The 15,515-nt window shown below is 53.4% G+C and overlaps 1 protein-coding gene and 1 long non-coding RNA gene across 3 annotated transcripts; both read left to right on the top strand.

The window, feature by feature from the left end:
• The first annotated feature begins 7,480 nt into the window (after nucleotides 1-7,480).
• LOC306649187 (uncharacterized protein) lies at nucleotides 7,481-8,197 on the top strand. The gene is made up of 2 exons (XM_079119975.1): nucleotides 7,481-7,712; nucleotides 7,757-8,197. Exons 1-2 carry the CDS (start codon nucleotides 7,647-7,649, stop codon nucleotides 8,180-8,182), a joined length of 492 nt encoding a protein of 163 aa, XP_078976101.1. The 5' UTR covers nucleotides 7,481-7,646; the 3' UTR covers nucleotides 8,183-8,197.
• Nucleotides 8,198-9,662: 1,465 nt separating this feature from the next.
• Nucleotides 9,663-11,740, top strand: LOC306647644. 2 transcript variants are annotated; one of them, XR_013760146.1, is made up of 3 exons: nucleotides 9,683-9,886; nucleotides 9,920-10,898; nucleotides 11,478-11,740. It is a non-coding gene; the product is annotated as an uncharacterized lncRNA (long non-coding RNA). The 2 variants fall into 2 exon arrangements; XR_013760145.1 differs by having other exon boundaries at nucleotides 9,663-10,898.
• The last annotated feature ends 3,775 nt before the right edge of the window (nucleotides 11,741-15,515 follow it).

The following is a 15,515-nucleotide window of genomic DNA, read 5'->3' as shown; positions in this document are numbered from 1 at the left end:
AGGAGCTCTCAGGAGCCCCAGACATGAACCATCTGCCGAGCCCACGGCTCACCCCCATCCTTTGTCCAAGAGGGAGAACTATCCTCCCACAGTGGCAGGGTCCCCAGCAGATGCCAGAGCTGGCTGTGGACAAGAGCCCCTTGGACGCAGATGGACCACAGGGCAGAGAGGGCCAGAGCCTTGGTTCGTTGGTCCTTTGGTTTCCCTCAGTTCTGCTGTGTTGCCTCTGATGCTTTCAATGCTTGGAGAGTAATGAGTGGATGCTGTGTCCCCAGCCACAGAAACGGATCAGGTGCTCAAGGTGCCGCATGCTGCCTGACGTGCTCTGAGGTGCTGTGTCTGAATTTGCGAGCCAGGCACTGGGGACTGGGAGTCCAAGGGCAGGTGCTTTCTCTCCTTGACGCCTCCCCCTGCTGCTCCTCACCTGGTGGCCCTGCTTCCTGGGAGCAGACAAGGGGAGAGAGTAGGAATCAGGTCCCCTGCCTGGCATCGGGCCACCCTGCATCTGCCTCTAGCCTGGGCCTCCTTCTCTGGAAGGGGCCACTCCTCAGGTGCTGATCCAACTCCAACTTCAGAGCAGCCCCCAGGGGCTGACTTGCCCTAGGATGCCCTGGCTGTGGTGTCAGAGGTCAGAGGGCACAGCATGGGATTTAAACCCATCCTTGGCTCTCAGGTCTGGGGCATCTGCAGTGTGAGTTAAAAGACCAGCAGGGCAGGGTCCAGTCACAGACCACATGGGAAGCCTCCCTCCCAACTGCACCGTTCTGACTTTGTCCCTGAAGTGACATGGTGACTGTGGTTTCTGAGGGTTTCAATGTACCTGCACCACTTTAAATAAAAGGAGCTGGCTTTGGGGAAGGAAAAGAGTTGTTTTACTACCGAAAACCCCAAAGTTCTTGTCCCAGGAAATCAGTGACCCCTGAGTGGGACATTTGGAATGCAGGGTCACACCAGGTGGGAAAATGAGATCAGCATCTGTTACGAAGAAAGCCTGGGGGAGGGACACCAATTGGTAGCAACTAGAGGTGAATTAGATAGGTAGGAGCCTGGATCCCCCAGGCGTATGTACATGTCCCCTCTAGAGGCAAGTTTGTTACCCTGGGGCTGGCTATCAGCCACCCCATTGTGACCCGGCCCGCAGTGTGGAGGTGTTGCAACCACAGACGACTCCACTGACCCTCAGCTGTAAGTGGGTTGGGGAGCACACGCTTCCTCCAGCTGTCTGGAGCACTGCAAACCCACAGCCTGCGGGGACTAGGGGAGCCCAGAGTGGCCAGCCCTAAGGAGTGGCTTCACCCAAGGACCACAGGGGATCCTGGCTCACGGGGCCAGATCTTCTGAGTTTATCAAGAGCAGCGGGCTATCTGGGTTTATGGGGCCATGTCCTCGTAAACACTGTGGGCCGCCACAAGCCTGTGGCAGTGGAGGACTCCCAGAAGCAAGATGCCCGTGGCTTCTCTCTACTCTCAGACCACACCCACTCTCCTCCTGTGAAGGGACGGCCTTGGTACTGGGCAAATGCAGACCTGGGGTCCCTCACTGGCTGTGAGCTGGGCCCCTGGACTGAAGGTCACGCACCTCGTTCGGCCCATGCTCCTGCCCAGGGGCTCTCCCTGTACCCCATCAAGGCAAGCAGCATGTCAGGTCAGGAGAGTGGTTTGCTGTCAAGTCGTGAGTGTGTGTTCAAGATGAGTAGCCCCGTGTGACCACGGCATGACCCTGAGTTGGCTGATTCCTGCAGACCTGGGCTCCCCAGTGGGTCCCTCTCTTAACAGAAGCTGGCATCACCATGCTCTTCACGGAGGGTGGACCAGCTCCCACCTGCGACATCATCATCTCACTCTCTCACCACCCCAGAGTGAACTCTTCCAACAGCGTCTCCCACGGAGAGTCATCTGGACCTGGAACAAGTGCAGGCTGCAGAGTCGGGCTCTCCAGTCAGGCAGTCCTTTCAACGGCTCCTGGTGTGACAAGGGCACAGGGAGCGAGATTCCCGGGAACCTGGCCCTCCTTGCTGTGTGCTTTTCACAGGACAAATGATTGCTCAGAGGTCAGCAGAAACCTCCCTGGTGGGCCTGCCTGCCCCCATGACCAAAGCAGCCCCTTGCCCACTGGGCCAGCATGGGACTACCCAGCCCTGCGGGGAGCATGGGCAGGCTGTGCGGCCATGCAGGCCGAGCTGCTCAGGGCTTGACCATGGTGGCCACATCCTAAGAGCACCCAGGCGCACAGTGGCCATCACTGCCTGGTCCTGGCGAGCCCTCCCCCAACTCTGTAAAATCCCACTGTGCACGCAGTCCATGGACCAGGGATCAGCCTGAGAGGTGCCACAGCAAGTCTGACTAGGGCTCGCGGCTTCCTCAGCCTTGGCTGTTGCTTGGGACCTGGCACCTGGCTGTCGTCCCCACATGGGGTGTCTGATGTTCTGACAGTGAGTACCTTGAATGGCATCTCCAATGCCAGCTCTTTCCTAGCCCATGAAAGTAGCCGTTCTAGAAGTACACACTCTCTCTCCATGAACACAGACACTGTGCTTTATGCTACTTGTTTTTTCTTTTGACATCCTCTTGCCTTGAAGTCCCCATTTCTACCTATTAGTATCCTTTACAGACAGTGGGAAATGGTGACAGAGGGAGCCACTTTTACCATTTAGTGGGGGGATTCTATAAGGAATAGGGAATTCTTTTTTTTTCTCCTTTTTACTATAGGATTTATTGTTACATATTTGTATATGAACTCAATAGAAGAGTATAAGTTGGTCACTTTCATTCCCCAGTATCTCCTTTCCCTCCCCTCCTGCCTTGCCCTGGTCCCTCTCCTCTCCTCTACTGACTCCCTTTCATTTTCATGAGACCCACCCCCACCACCTTTTGTTCCCCCATTTTTTTTCTTTAGTTTCCACATATAAGAGAAACTTATGACCCTTGACTTTCTGAGTCTGGCTTATTTCACTTAGCATGATGTTCTCCAGTTCCATCCATTTACCAACAAACATTCATTTTTCTTTATGGCTGAGTAAAATTCCATCGTGTATGTACACAGTGGAGTTTTGATTTGCATTTCCTTAATTGCTAAAGATGCTGAACATTTTTTCACACATTTTTGACCATTTGTATTTCTTCTTTTGAGAAGTGTCTGTTTAGTTCTTTTGCTCATTTATTGATGGTGTGATTTTTGGATGGTGTTAAGTTTTTTTTGACTTTTTTATATATATTCTAGATATTAATCTTCTATCAGAAGAGTAGATAGCAAAGATTTTCTCCCATTATGTAGGTTTTCTCTTTACATTCTTCATTGTTTCCCTTGCTGTTCAGAAGCTTTTTAATTCAATTCTATCCGATCTGTTAATCTTGGCATCATTCCCTGAGTTTTAGGGGTCCTATTGAGAAAGTCATTGCCTGCATCTAAAAGCTGGAGTGTTGATCCTACATTTTCTTCTAGGAGATGCATAGCTTCTGGTCTCATTCCTAGGTCTTTGATCCCTTTTGTGTTGGCTTGTCTGCAGGGTGAGAGATAGGGATTTAATGTCATCCTTCTACATATGCATATCCAATTTCCCCCGTACCATTTGTTAGAAGGCCGTCTTTTCTACAGGATATGTTTTTGGCAACTTTGTCAAGGATCAGATGATTGTTTCCATGTGGGTTTTTCTGTGTCGTGTATTGGGTTCCATTGGTCTGAGTCTGTTTTTATGTCAGTACCATGCGGTTTTTGTTACTTAGTTCTGTAGCACAATTTAAAGTCAGATAAAAGATAAGCACTGTTGTTTTGGCTTAGAATTACTTTGGCTATTCTGGGTCTTTTATTCCTCCAAGCAAATTTTAAGACTATTTTTACCAGTTTTGTGAAAAATGTCATGGGTGTTTTGATGGGCATTGCATCGACTCTGTATGTTGTTTTTGGTAGACTCTCTATTTCAACAATATTAATTCTGCCTATCCATGATCATGGGAGGTCTTTCCGTATTCTAGTGTCTTCTTCAATGTCTTTGTTCTGTGCTCTGTAGTTTTCTTTGTAGAGGTCTTTTGCCTCCTGATTAGATTTATTAATACAAATTTCTTTTTTTGAATACTTTCCTTCCTTTGTGTTTTAAATTTGTGCCACGTCCCTGTGTGCTGTGGTGAGATGTCAGCTGTCCAGTTCATTCTTTGCACACCAACAGGCAGAGGGGTGAGTCAGAATTCTCCATTTAAGGAATCAACACCCTCCAGTGCCATAGAATCACATGCACACCATTCTACCCTCCCCTTCCTGCTCATCCACACGCAGGCACTTTGGACAATTGTGTGGAGGAGGAGGAAGAAGGAGAGGAGAAGGGGAGGATGGGGCAGCGGGGACCAAGGCTTCTCAGGACCCCATTCCCACTCCCTTCTACTGAGGCCTGGACTGAAGCATCTGGAAAGTACGTGGACAGTGTTTCCACAGTCCTCTGTCTCTGTAGCACCCTTCTGAAGTCAGGGAGCCAGAGTGGCAAGGTGGCGGCGAGGTCAATGTGACAGCACTTTTTCAAGGATCAAAGTCCTTTATGACCCTAAAGATCTGGGCTCTCAGATTATAATTAGGGTTTAATTAGGGACTTGTCAATCAACGTATCCTTGCCTGGGTTTGGGCAGATGGCTCTTGCTTTGGTGCTCTCCCGCCATAGACGGTCTCTCCCCTCTTCTGGAGGGCTGAGCTGCATTCCGTCTGCTCCAGCAGGGTAAAAGGATGCGCCTTTCCAGGCAGGTGGGTGCAGCGTGATGCACTCAGACCCGGTTCAGCTTTTAGGGTGACCAGTCAGAGGGCAAAGGGCATTTCCAGAGGAAACAGCCACACAAAGATCAGGTGGCAGGAATGGCCAGGCCATGTGCAGGGCACCTACGAGGCCACAGTGTGCTCCGTGGTGCACAGTGCTGGCAGGGGTCACGGTCCCCTCAGTGGAGCTATGTTCCAGAACAGTCTGATTCCCTTTGCATTTGCTTCACGGTCATTTCCTTCCTGTGTCTAAATGAGTCAGATGGGGCAACGAGGCTTCCTTTAGTGTTTTCCACAACTTAGGTGAGGTTGCACTATGGAAAAGAAATGGCCTTACTGCCAGAAGCATTCGGAAATCTATGTAGCTGTGAATTGTTTTGTTATATTGATTATGGTCACGGTGACAACAAATGAAATCATCACCACCACCACCACCTACACCACCATCACCACCATCACCACCTTCACTATCACCATCATCATCATCACCACCACCACCACTACCATCACCATCAGCATTGCTGCACCATAATAATCAGGAAATCATCTGACTTCCCCAGCATCTCAGGTTAAGGCCTATTATTACTCCAATTTTGCAGACAGGGAAGAAACTGAAGCACAAGAGAGCAAGTTGTCCCAGGTCCCACATCTTGTATACACTAAGTCTTTAACCTAAACTCCATGGCCCATGCCCCTAGCCACAGAAGTTCCTGTACCAGTCTCTGCACATGGGGTGGCTCAATTTGGGCTAGGCCATCACATGCTGTCCATCAGCCCCCAGGATAATGTGGAGAGAGGAGCGGTGATGGGTGTGGAAGTAGGTTGTTGTCCGGGGATTAGAAGCCAGAGTCTCAGTAGCCATGTCACCCTCTGCCTGCAATCTGGGAAGAAGAAGAGGAGGTGGATGGATATCAGGACACCTTTTGATGTTCAGACAATGACCCTGCCCTGAAGAGTATAACATCTCCTCAGCCCAGCCTTCTTCACCAAGTACATCCACCAGACAGATCAAGTCCCACAATCCCTTGGGGACTATATCTAGAAGGACATATGTAGAGAGGACCACAAAAAATGAGAAGAGAGGCTATGTCTTTTCTGGTGGCAAGAACAAAGAAGTCTTCCCGTGCTCTGCTTCATTCCTGAGCCAGGACACGACCCCACTTCTTCTTGGTAGCCCACTAGGGCACCTCCGAGGCTCGGCGTGACACTGAGAAAATGGGGAAGACTGCTGCTGTTCCTCGGGGTTCCTGGGGAGGCCCATTGTCCCTCTGATTGCCCCTCCTATGGCTTCTCTGAGGTCTTGAGGGCCATGTCTAAGGAGAAGGAAGTCCACCAGCGGGTCCCCTTTACTGAGACAAGGCAGCCCTCACCTCCTCAGAGAACACCCAACTAGCCAAGTTCACAGCTGTGGAATTCATCCCACATGCCGAGGGACCTCTGGGAGGTTCTCAGGCCTTTCCAGAGAGTCTTTCCAAGTGGATCATAAACTAGTTCTAGAAGTTATGCATTAGCCAGAGATGTGTCTGCTCCCAGTTGTGAATTTGTTCTTCCTTCCGGAAACCCCAGACCCTGGGTCTCTGTCCTGGTGCCCCACAGCACTCAGAGCCCTGGCCCCTTTCCAGCATGTCATGGAGTCAGGTTCCTGCAAGTGTACCAAAGATGGGGCTGGAGGGTTGGCCCAGAGTTCCCATCAGTGACAGAGGATCTTTAGCCTTGTCACCGCCTGAGCCTTGGGAGGAACCTGCCCTACAAGGAAAGCAGACACAGGCCCACACATGCCATGTGGCCCCAGGACGCCTTCTTGGTGCTCTTCTTACAGCAGCTCCAGGATGGTGGGAGGTGTGCTCTAGAGTGCAGTAGCCATGAAGCTTAGCCCAGAACCTTCCCTCCAGGGTGGGCCGGTGTGAAGGGCCTTCTGTGGTCACAAAATCAGCAAATGGATGTTTCTTCATGCAAACCTGGATTTAGAGCCTCTCCTTCCTGTTCTCTCCATATGAAGGAGTCAGCCTGGGGGACAGGAGAGGGCCCCACCCATCTTCAGGGCTTCGGAGTTCGCAGTCCCGCTTCCTGGTTCGCTCACCAATTTGTAAACACATGAGCACTGTTGATGTGCCCCACACTGTGTCTGCGTCACAGAGTAAGAAGGTGGCGTCTTTCCTGCAGCACAGTGTGCAGGGTGAATATCAGGAGGGACAGTGCCCTGCAGGGCTTTGCCCAGGCCAGCAACTGTGGCAGGGCCTAGCCGGCCTCACAGGGCTGTCCACACACAACTTCACCATCACGACCTCTAGCAATCAGAAACCTTTTGGATTATTTTGAACAGCAGTTTTTCCAAATGGATTTAGCCAGGGGGGACAGAGTGCTGAGTGAAGCTGCCTCTGGATTCTGGCTCACTAATGTTACTATAGAGGCCAGCCCTGGCCTGTGAAGGGAAGTGCAGCAGGTGTAGATGCAGTCCCAATGCTAATACCGAGTGCGCCACAGATCTCAAAATATTTGCAGAATTGCTAAAAACACTATGTAATTATTGAAAATAATAAACATCAAATAAGGCATACAGCACACAACCCTGAAGAGACAAGAAGAGGTAGGACGCTGTCAGCCACTAAAAAGACCCTGCAAGCCCTCCTGGTGTGGAATGGATTTCCAAAGAGTCCACCAATGAGCTGGCGAGAGACAGGAAGCGGCTGGGCAGGGCACACATGTGTGAAAATGGCCTCCTTCTTGGAGGGTGGGGGGTTTAAGTAGATAAATCACAAGGAGAAGTGAGAGTTGTTGAATTTTTGTTGTCATGGTCACAATTCACGGTGTCAACAGTGGAGAGCTTTACTGTAGAGATATTTCTTGTGTTTTGTGGAGCCATGTGGGGGTTTTGACTATTGACTGTTGCCTTTATAATCATCATCACCACTATGATCACCACCATGATCAACACCGTCAGTATCCTCACCTCCATCATCATCATTATCACCATCATCTCCTCAACATCACCATCACCACCATCACCACCATCATCCTCATCCCCATCATCATCACCATCATCAGCACGAAGACCATCAACATCACTATTATCACCATCATCACCATCACCACCATCACCATCACCACCACCACCATCACCATCATCACCATCATCACCACCACCACCATCACCATCATCATCACCACCACCACCATCACCACCATCACCCTCATCCCCATCATCATCACCATCATCATCAACAACATCGACATCACTATTATCACCACCAACATCACCATTACCACCATCACCATCACCATCACCGCCATCACTATTACCACCATCACCACCACCACCATCACCATCATCACCATCATCACCATCACCATCACCACCACCACCATCACCATCACCATCGTCATCACTATTATCACCATTGTCACCATTACCACCACTGGGGTAAACAAATGTCACTTGGTTCTGTAGCTGCGGAGATGGGTCAGCAGTCAGACACTTCTGGGAGGAGTTTCAGAGGACCACCTTCCTCTTGGAGAGAGCCCAGAATATTATGCACCAGCTGCAGCGTCACCTCTGTCCCTGGATGTACCCGAGCCTGACCTCGCCAGGCAATTACAGCTGTTTTCATTGTGGGAGTCGGCTTCCAGCCTCCAGCCCAGGCCCACGTTCAACAGAGGGTGGATTCCCATGAACTCTGCTCTTCATGACCACCTGGTTCCAATTAGAGATGAACCAATAAAGCATGGAGCAGTACAGTCGCCCCCTGTCCCCACATGTAGCACTTTTCCATGTGTTTTGATTTACTGGTCGACCCGTAACACCCAGCCCTTCAACAAGGTGGACTCTGTACCTCATGGACTTGTTTATCTTGGTAAATGCAGCCTTTTAAAGATTCGAATAGGGCCCACATAGGCTCGATAAGGGTGTGTGTGAGAGATTGCCTTAGTGTGTTCTTGTGAGAACATGTGGGTGTGAACTTGTGTAAATGTGTGGGTGAGATGGCAGGGTGTGAGAACATGTGTGAGCATGTGTGAGCTTGCAGCATGTGGAAACGTGTGCGTGAACATGTGTGAGCTTGCGGGGTGTGAGGATGTGTGTGTCCACATGTGTGAGCTTGCAGCATGTGGGGACAGGTGTGGACGGGTGAGCAGTGTGTGTGAGTGGGTGTGTGCAGGTGAGTGGTGCCCTGGGCAGGGGCTGGCTTTCATGCACAGGCTGTTTGAGTGTCTGCACAGTGCTCCCTTGGGCGCGGTGGCCTGTGCATGAAGGAATAGCACCCAAGGTGCCTCCTGAGCAGCTGCTCTCCTGCTCTCCAGAGCTCATTGATGCCAGCTGTCAATCAGCAGCCCCCGAGGCCCTGTGCTGGATAGACTTGTTGATCATCAAAGTGGGAGATTTTAAGGTGAAGTCCCATGGTGGCCTGGGAGAAGTCCCGCAGAATTCCACATGGCACCAAGTGGCCGGGGGCAAGTCCACTAGGATAGGACGCTCTGGGAAGCCCTGAAAGACAGTCCATCAGAGCAGATGGTGGTGGGTGGTCTTCAGGCCTTGCTCCCAGCCTGGCTGAGCTGTGTGGCTTGCCTTCAGATGCTGCTCCGCAGCTCAGCACGGCACAGCAGGGCCAGGGAGGCTGAGGGAGAGTCCTGGGGCCTCTGGGGAGCTGGGTTTTGCCTGGTATCCTGGACTCTGTTCAGAAGAGAAGCAAATAGTGCCAGGCAGGTTTGTGGTCAGAAACAAGAACCTGTGAGAGCAGCATCTGTCTTGGAGCTCGCCTCCCAGGTGGGAGACAGCCAGCAAGTAGCCAAGCAAAGCTGAGCAGTAGGAGGTTGTAGCACTTGATGACATAGAGCCCTGTGTGAAGATGACCAGGGAGGCTCTCCTGTGGGGCACGATGTGGGGAAGCTGAGGAGCAGGGGAGCAGCCCTCCTGCCTGACCCAGGAGGCAGAGAGGAAGAGGGTCCCGAGAAGTAGCCTCAGGTGCTGGGCTGGGCAGGCATGGCTGGTCCCGCTGCGGCAGGACGTGTCTGCAGGCTGGAACCACAAGCTGGGCCACGTTGGTGCCTTAGCCAGTGCTGTGCCCTGAAAACCCAGAAGCCCAGGCTTCGCCCTAGAGAGCAGGAGCTGTGGCCGCAGGGCCAGGGCTGTCCAGAGGGCACCCAGAGCTGAAGTGCAGTGCTGGGCCAGCAGCCGTGTGTCTGGGCACAGGTGAGCCCCAAGGGGGCTGGATCTGCATGGCGTCCATGGAGACAGGTATGGGGCTGAGGCCTGGGAAGGCGCTCAAGTGTGAAGTTCAAACACGGGGTGGGGTCCCTGGGGAAGGCTGGAGAAGGCATTTCTGGAGGCCTGCAGGGGAGGGAGGGGTGACCCTAGGAAGAGGGTCCCAGCTGTGGTGAAGGGCCCAGAGGCACAGATAGCACTGGACCTTGGGACCGTGAGAGGAAGTGGGTGTGGCTGGGGGAGAGACCCCATGAAGCCTGACACAGGCAGTGTGGACCATGGGGAACGGCTGAGTTTTCCTAGGGTAAGATTGTCCCCAAAGGCAAGGCAAGCACAGGGCAAGAGTTTATTTATTTTCTCCAGGAAGCTGGATAGGAGTAGGGAAGTGGCCAGGAAGGAGAAGAAGCCATTTGCTCAGGTGGGCCACTGCTGGGCACCTGGTGGCTCCTGCCAGGGGTTTCTGGGGACAGTGGGGAAGTTAGCCAGTGGGATGCACCTGAGGGTGAGGAAGATGGGGTTCCAGGCACAGCCAGCCAAGAATGAGGAGCACCAAAGAAGTGGAAGCACTTGGTCTGGAATCCATGTCCCCACCATGTGCCCAGGCCCGAGCTGTGTGCTGGTGGCCACTGGGAGGAGCGGGGCTGGGAGGTCAGAGGACACTGAACTTTGCTGGACAGAAGACCTTGATGATTTGGAAACTCTCGCCTTTCTCTACCTCTCTTAACTTTGCATATTTTTGCTGGCATTCAGGAAGGAAGAAGAAGTGGGAACAAATATTCCCTACTTGTCACTTTTCAAGGAAGACAATGAGCAGAGGAAATGTCTAGTCGCTTCCTTTTCCAGAGGGCCATCTCAGTGGCGTGAACCACTAGATCTTGTCTGATGGCACTGAGGCCAATTTTCAGTAGGTGAATGGAGATAAGCTGGGCCTTTCAATTAAGCCAACCAACCAAACAGGGCATTTAAGGTGGGTTGAAAAAAATCCTTGGAAAAACAAGCAGGAACTTATTATTATTAATTAGAAATAACTGCACTGGCTCTAAAAAACTCCTTCCTGTCTGCAGCCCGGGACTGCAGCCTCTTTATCACATCTAGAGTCCACTTCAGTGGGGGCTGTGTACTGCTCCTGTCTACAGTGGGAAACTAAGTCTGCCCCTGCCTACAGTCAGCTGCGGGTTTCCAGTTTCCATTTGCTGGTTGCTAGTCTGGCTACTGGTTGCATCAGGTTCTCAGGTCCTCGCATGTGGTGATGGTGTTGACGGTGATGTCATCCTAGTGATGGTGAAGGTGACAATGATCAGGCTAATGATAGTGGTGATGGTGTTGCTGACAGGGGTTGTTGATGGTGGTTATGGTTGTGTTGATGGTGATGATGGTGGTGATGGTCATTAATGGTCATGGTGGTGATGTGGATGGTGATGGTTATGGTGATGGTGATGATGGTGATGATGGCTAATGAATGAAATTCACCATGTGCCATGTGAGCCCTGGTTCATGTCCTTTGCATGTATTAATTAATTTAACTCTCATTATCTCCATCTTATAGATGAGGAAACTGAAGCCCAAAGAGTGAAAGTCCTCTGTTCAATCTCAAGAGCACCCATTTGGAAATACTCGTTCTGGGAGCTGTGGCTCAGAAGAGTTGGAGATAAAAGGTTTCGTTTCCTCGGCGGCAGCAACCATAACTATAAAAACTTGTTTTTCACTCATTTGAATCTAAAGGTCAGCAAGATCTCTGTGCTTGTCTGTCCTTTCTTTCTTCCTTCACTATGTATTTATTTTTAAACATTCAGACCTCCATTTCACTTATGGTTTTTGAAAAATATTTGTCCCCTTTGAGGCACTTGCTCACCCTGGAAACCTGGCAGCCATCCAGAGCCCGTGCACTGGGCTGTCCGTGTGAACCAGGATCCACACCCTCAAAGTGGCCATTGGGTGTCGCCCACTCAAAACCCTTAAGCCCGCACTGCTTCTTGGTTGCTTTTTCCTTGTTTGTGGCACAGACACAAAGTGAAAAGCATTGCAGCCAGGCGGAGTGTCCTGGACTTTCTGCAGGTGCTCAGCGATATCTGACAGATGCAGTGACTCGGCTCCCAGCACAGAAGCACCGCGCACCGTGGAGTTGGGTGGAGCGGGCAGGTGCCGTCCTGGGCCCCAGCTGGGCCACACAGGGCCAGGCTTTCCCCAGGCCTCAGGTCCTTCAAGGAGGGCACTGTGCCAGGTGCCAAGGGTCAGGGGTAGGCAACTGGAGTCCATGGAGTAGGGGAGCTTGGGGGGAGCAGAAAGGTCACAGGCAGCTGCAGGAACACTCAGGACATACTAGGACAGGTTCAGCAAGGCATGCAGGTTTGTGTCCACTCTCCTGCGCATATGAGAGGGGTCATGCCTCCCTCACAGCTCAGGTGTGGCCAGGTGAAGGCTTGTGGACACCAGGTCACAGCATTGTGGCCTCTACTTTGGGTGGCCGGCAGATAGGAGTGTGTCAGGCTCTCCGCTCTACCCTTCCTGGTGAGCGTGGAGCTCCAGTCCCTGGTGAGTGTGTGCAACAGGGACCCATGGACTCTGAATGTGCAGTGTGGCTTGGAAGTGGACGCTGGCACAGAGCCCTGAGGTGTCAGGAGTGAACAGCAACATGGTCTCCCAGTCCCAGCTGTCCACAGGGGCAGGGGCACAGGGCTGCTGGGTGCCCACCCAAGGTTGGGGGAAGAGGACCGTCAGCAGGCTTCCCTAGGGTCCAGGAGGTCACCTGAGTCCTTCGGATAGGCCAGGTGGCAAGCAGAGGAAGGGCACTGTGCAGGGACAGCTGTGTGTGTGCTGAGGGAGGGCGGCCTGCTGGGAGACAGGTGCCCACGAGGGAGGCAGCACTGCCATGCAGGTGTGGCTGGGCCTGGAATGCCGAGTTGAGAGGACTGGACTCTATGAAGCAGCCAGGGAGGATCACCGAGCCCAGCAGAGGTTGTGTAGTCACCTGGCATGTTAGAGCATTACAACATTAAAGTTTGGAAGAGAGGTGTTCCCCGGACACTGCCAACACAGGAATGTTCAGAGTAAAATGTTGGATTATGGAGCTGGACCTGATCAGCCCATTCTGGTGTGACTGGACTGGCTGGGTGGTCACTGTAGGCAAGTGAGGTGAGGCTGGGGAGGTGGGGGGCAGGGGAGGTGGGAGGCTGGGGATGTGGGAGGCTGGGGAGCTCAGGGGAGGCTGGGAAGGTTGGGGGAAGCTGGGGAAGTTGGGGAGGCTGAGGATGTGGGGCAAGGCTGGGGAGGAGGGAGGCTGAGGAGGTAGGGGGAGGTTGGGGAGGTGGGAGGCTAGGGAGGTGGGGGGAGGCTGGAGAGGTGGGGCGAGGCTGGGAGGTGGGGAGAGGCTGGGAGATGGGGCGGGGTGTAGAAAGGTGCATCTACCCTACGGCCCCCTCCACTTCTCTCTGCTTCCTGGCAGCCGAGAGCTGAGCAGTTGTCCTCTGCTGGGTCACTCCCCCTGATGTGCCACCTCATCTTAGGTCCAGAGCACTGGAGTCGGCCTTCTATGGATGGAGGCCTCTGAGTCCCTGAGCCCCCAATAAACTTTCCCTCCTCTCTGTTGCTTGTCAGGTCGTCTGGTCACAACAATGCAAAAGTCCTTAAAACGCTTTGGTTCCAGAGTGGCCTGGAGCCCTGACGGCCGGGACGTTTCCTTTCTCCTCCATCCACACTGTCCAGCTGTGTGGACTGAGGACCGGATACATATCAGGCTCTGCTCCGGGCAGGGAGGCAGCCGTGTGCAGCTGGGGCTCACACGTGCACAGCCACATGGAGAACACAGCTGGGGCAGGAACAGGGGTGTCGGTCTTGCTCTCCGCAGACATGAGATGTCCAGCAACCTGGGAAATGCTCCGGGTACCTGTTCCACAGAGCAGCCTGGCCCTGTGTCCAAGGGTGTGTCCCTCAGGAGGTGGGACATGACGTGTGCACTCACATCCCGGGCAGCACCGCCCTGGGACACCAGCGAATGGAGGAAGGTGCCCCTGCCCAGGGGCAGGACCACTCCAGGTGTGCACAGGTGAACTGTGTAGGGTTTCAGTTGTTTTGTATTTTAAGAGAAACCTCATAAAACCCACACGGAGGTGCTGGGCTGTCCAGGTTTGGGGCAAGAGTACCAGCTGTGTGACCACTGCAAGTTACCACCCTCTCTGAGCCCAATTTCATCATGGAATGTAGGGATGGCCACCATGGTAACAGACTTGGAAGACTTGGCCATGGCCACGGTTAACTGAGTACAACCCCAAAGACATCCACAACCTATCCCCAGATCTGAGAACCACTCACAGCACAGGGGGACTTCAGAGGGGACTGAGCTAAGGATCTTGAGGGGGCACTCACCCAAGATCAGTCCTTGTGTCCCCTGTAGCCTTCAGGGTCTGGTTAGGGGGTGGGAGGGCAGAGTCAGAAGAGGTGAATGTTGGGTGCAGAGGGAGTGCTCTACCTGAGGGTGGGCAGCAGGGTCACTGCCAAGCCATGTGGGCAGTCACTGGGCGAGGAAACAGGAGACCATGGGCCTGGAGCCTCCAGGAGGGACTGGCCGCCCACACCTGGATCCAGTCCAGTGAGACCACGTTGGCCTTCTGACATCCAAGCTGTAATGCCTAGGCTGCCCAGCTGTGCCCTGTGTCCCTGCAGCTGCCATTACTGCCACCAGCTGTGAGTCCATCCTGGCCTCAGGTGCCCTGTGTCTATCCCGTTCACACACTCCATTCCTCCCTGCCTGCCTCCCTCCATCCTTCCCTCCCTCCTGCCCCCTCACTGCCTCCCTCACCCTTCCTCTCACTTCTTCTCTCACCATCCATTCTTCCTTCTTCCCCTCTTGCCCTTCCTGCCCACAGTCCCCTTTCTCCCTCCTGAGGACACAGAGTCTGCTTGAGGTGCTTCTCCAAGAACTGGTGTCCCAGGTGCTCCCTGCTCTTGCCCCTGCCCCAGATCTGCTCCCAACCCAACAATGAGACTCGTCCTCCCGAGCGGGCTGGGCTGCCTCCTCTGTTCATGGAGCAGCAGCCTCTGCCCATCCTCTACACTGGGCTCTGCCTCTGGAGCTTGCCCCTCAATTGGCCCTGAAGTGGCCGCTCTGCCATGGCCTTGCCTCTGCCCAGGGCTGTGCACCTCCCCTGGGCCTCGAAGGACTCGTCCTGGCAGCTGCACCACCTGCCTCCTCCTCCCCTCTTCAGTCACCTTCTCAGCGAGACACTCTCTGCCCCCAGTCCTCTCTCCTGTGTGTTCCCCCACACTGTGTTCTGACACCTAGGTCTCATACTTCGAAACCGGTACTCCTGGCCGCCTCCACTGCTGGACAGAACAGCTCCGTGAGGCAGGGCTTTCACTGTTTTTTCTTGTGTCTGGCATACAGTAGGTGCTTAATGAGGAACCATGGCATCACCAGGTCACAGCAGGTCCTCCAGAGCTGGCAGCTCCCAGTGCTGCCCCCACAGCTGTTCTTAGCTGGGCCCTGCTCCGCTCACACTGGCCATAGGCTCTTCCATACCCAGGCCTCGAGGCCCTGAGGCCTGTGACCGCCTTTGTCCCCAGCACTGGCTTCCCAGTCTCCTCTAGC

This window comes from Sciurus vulgaris (assembly GCF_902686455.1).
Source record: "Sciurus vulgaris genome assembly, chromosome: 17".
NCBI classification, from domain to species: Eukaryota; Metazoa; Chordata; class Mammalia; order Rodentia; family Sciuridae; genus Sciurus; species Sciurus vulgaris.
The sequence above is the reverse complement of the archived record's forward strand: the minus strand, read 5'-3'. Positions and strand labels throughout refer to the sequence as shown.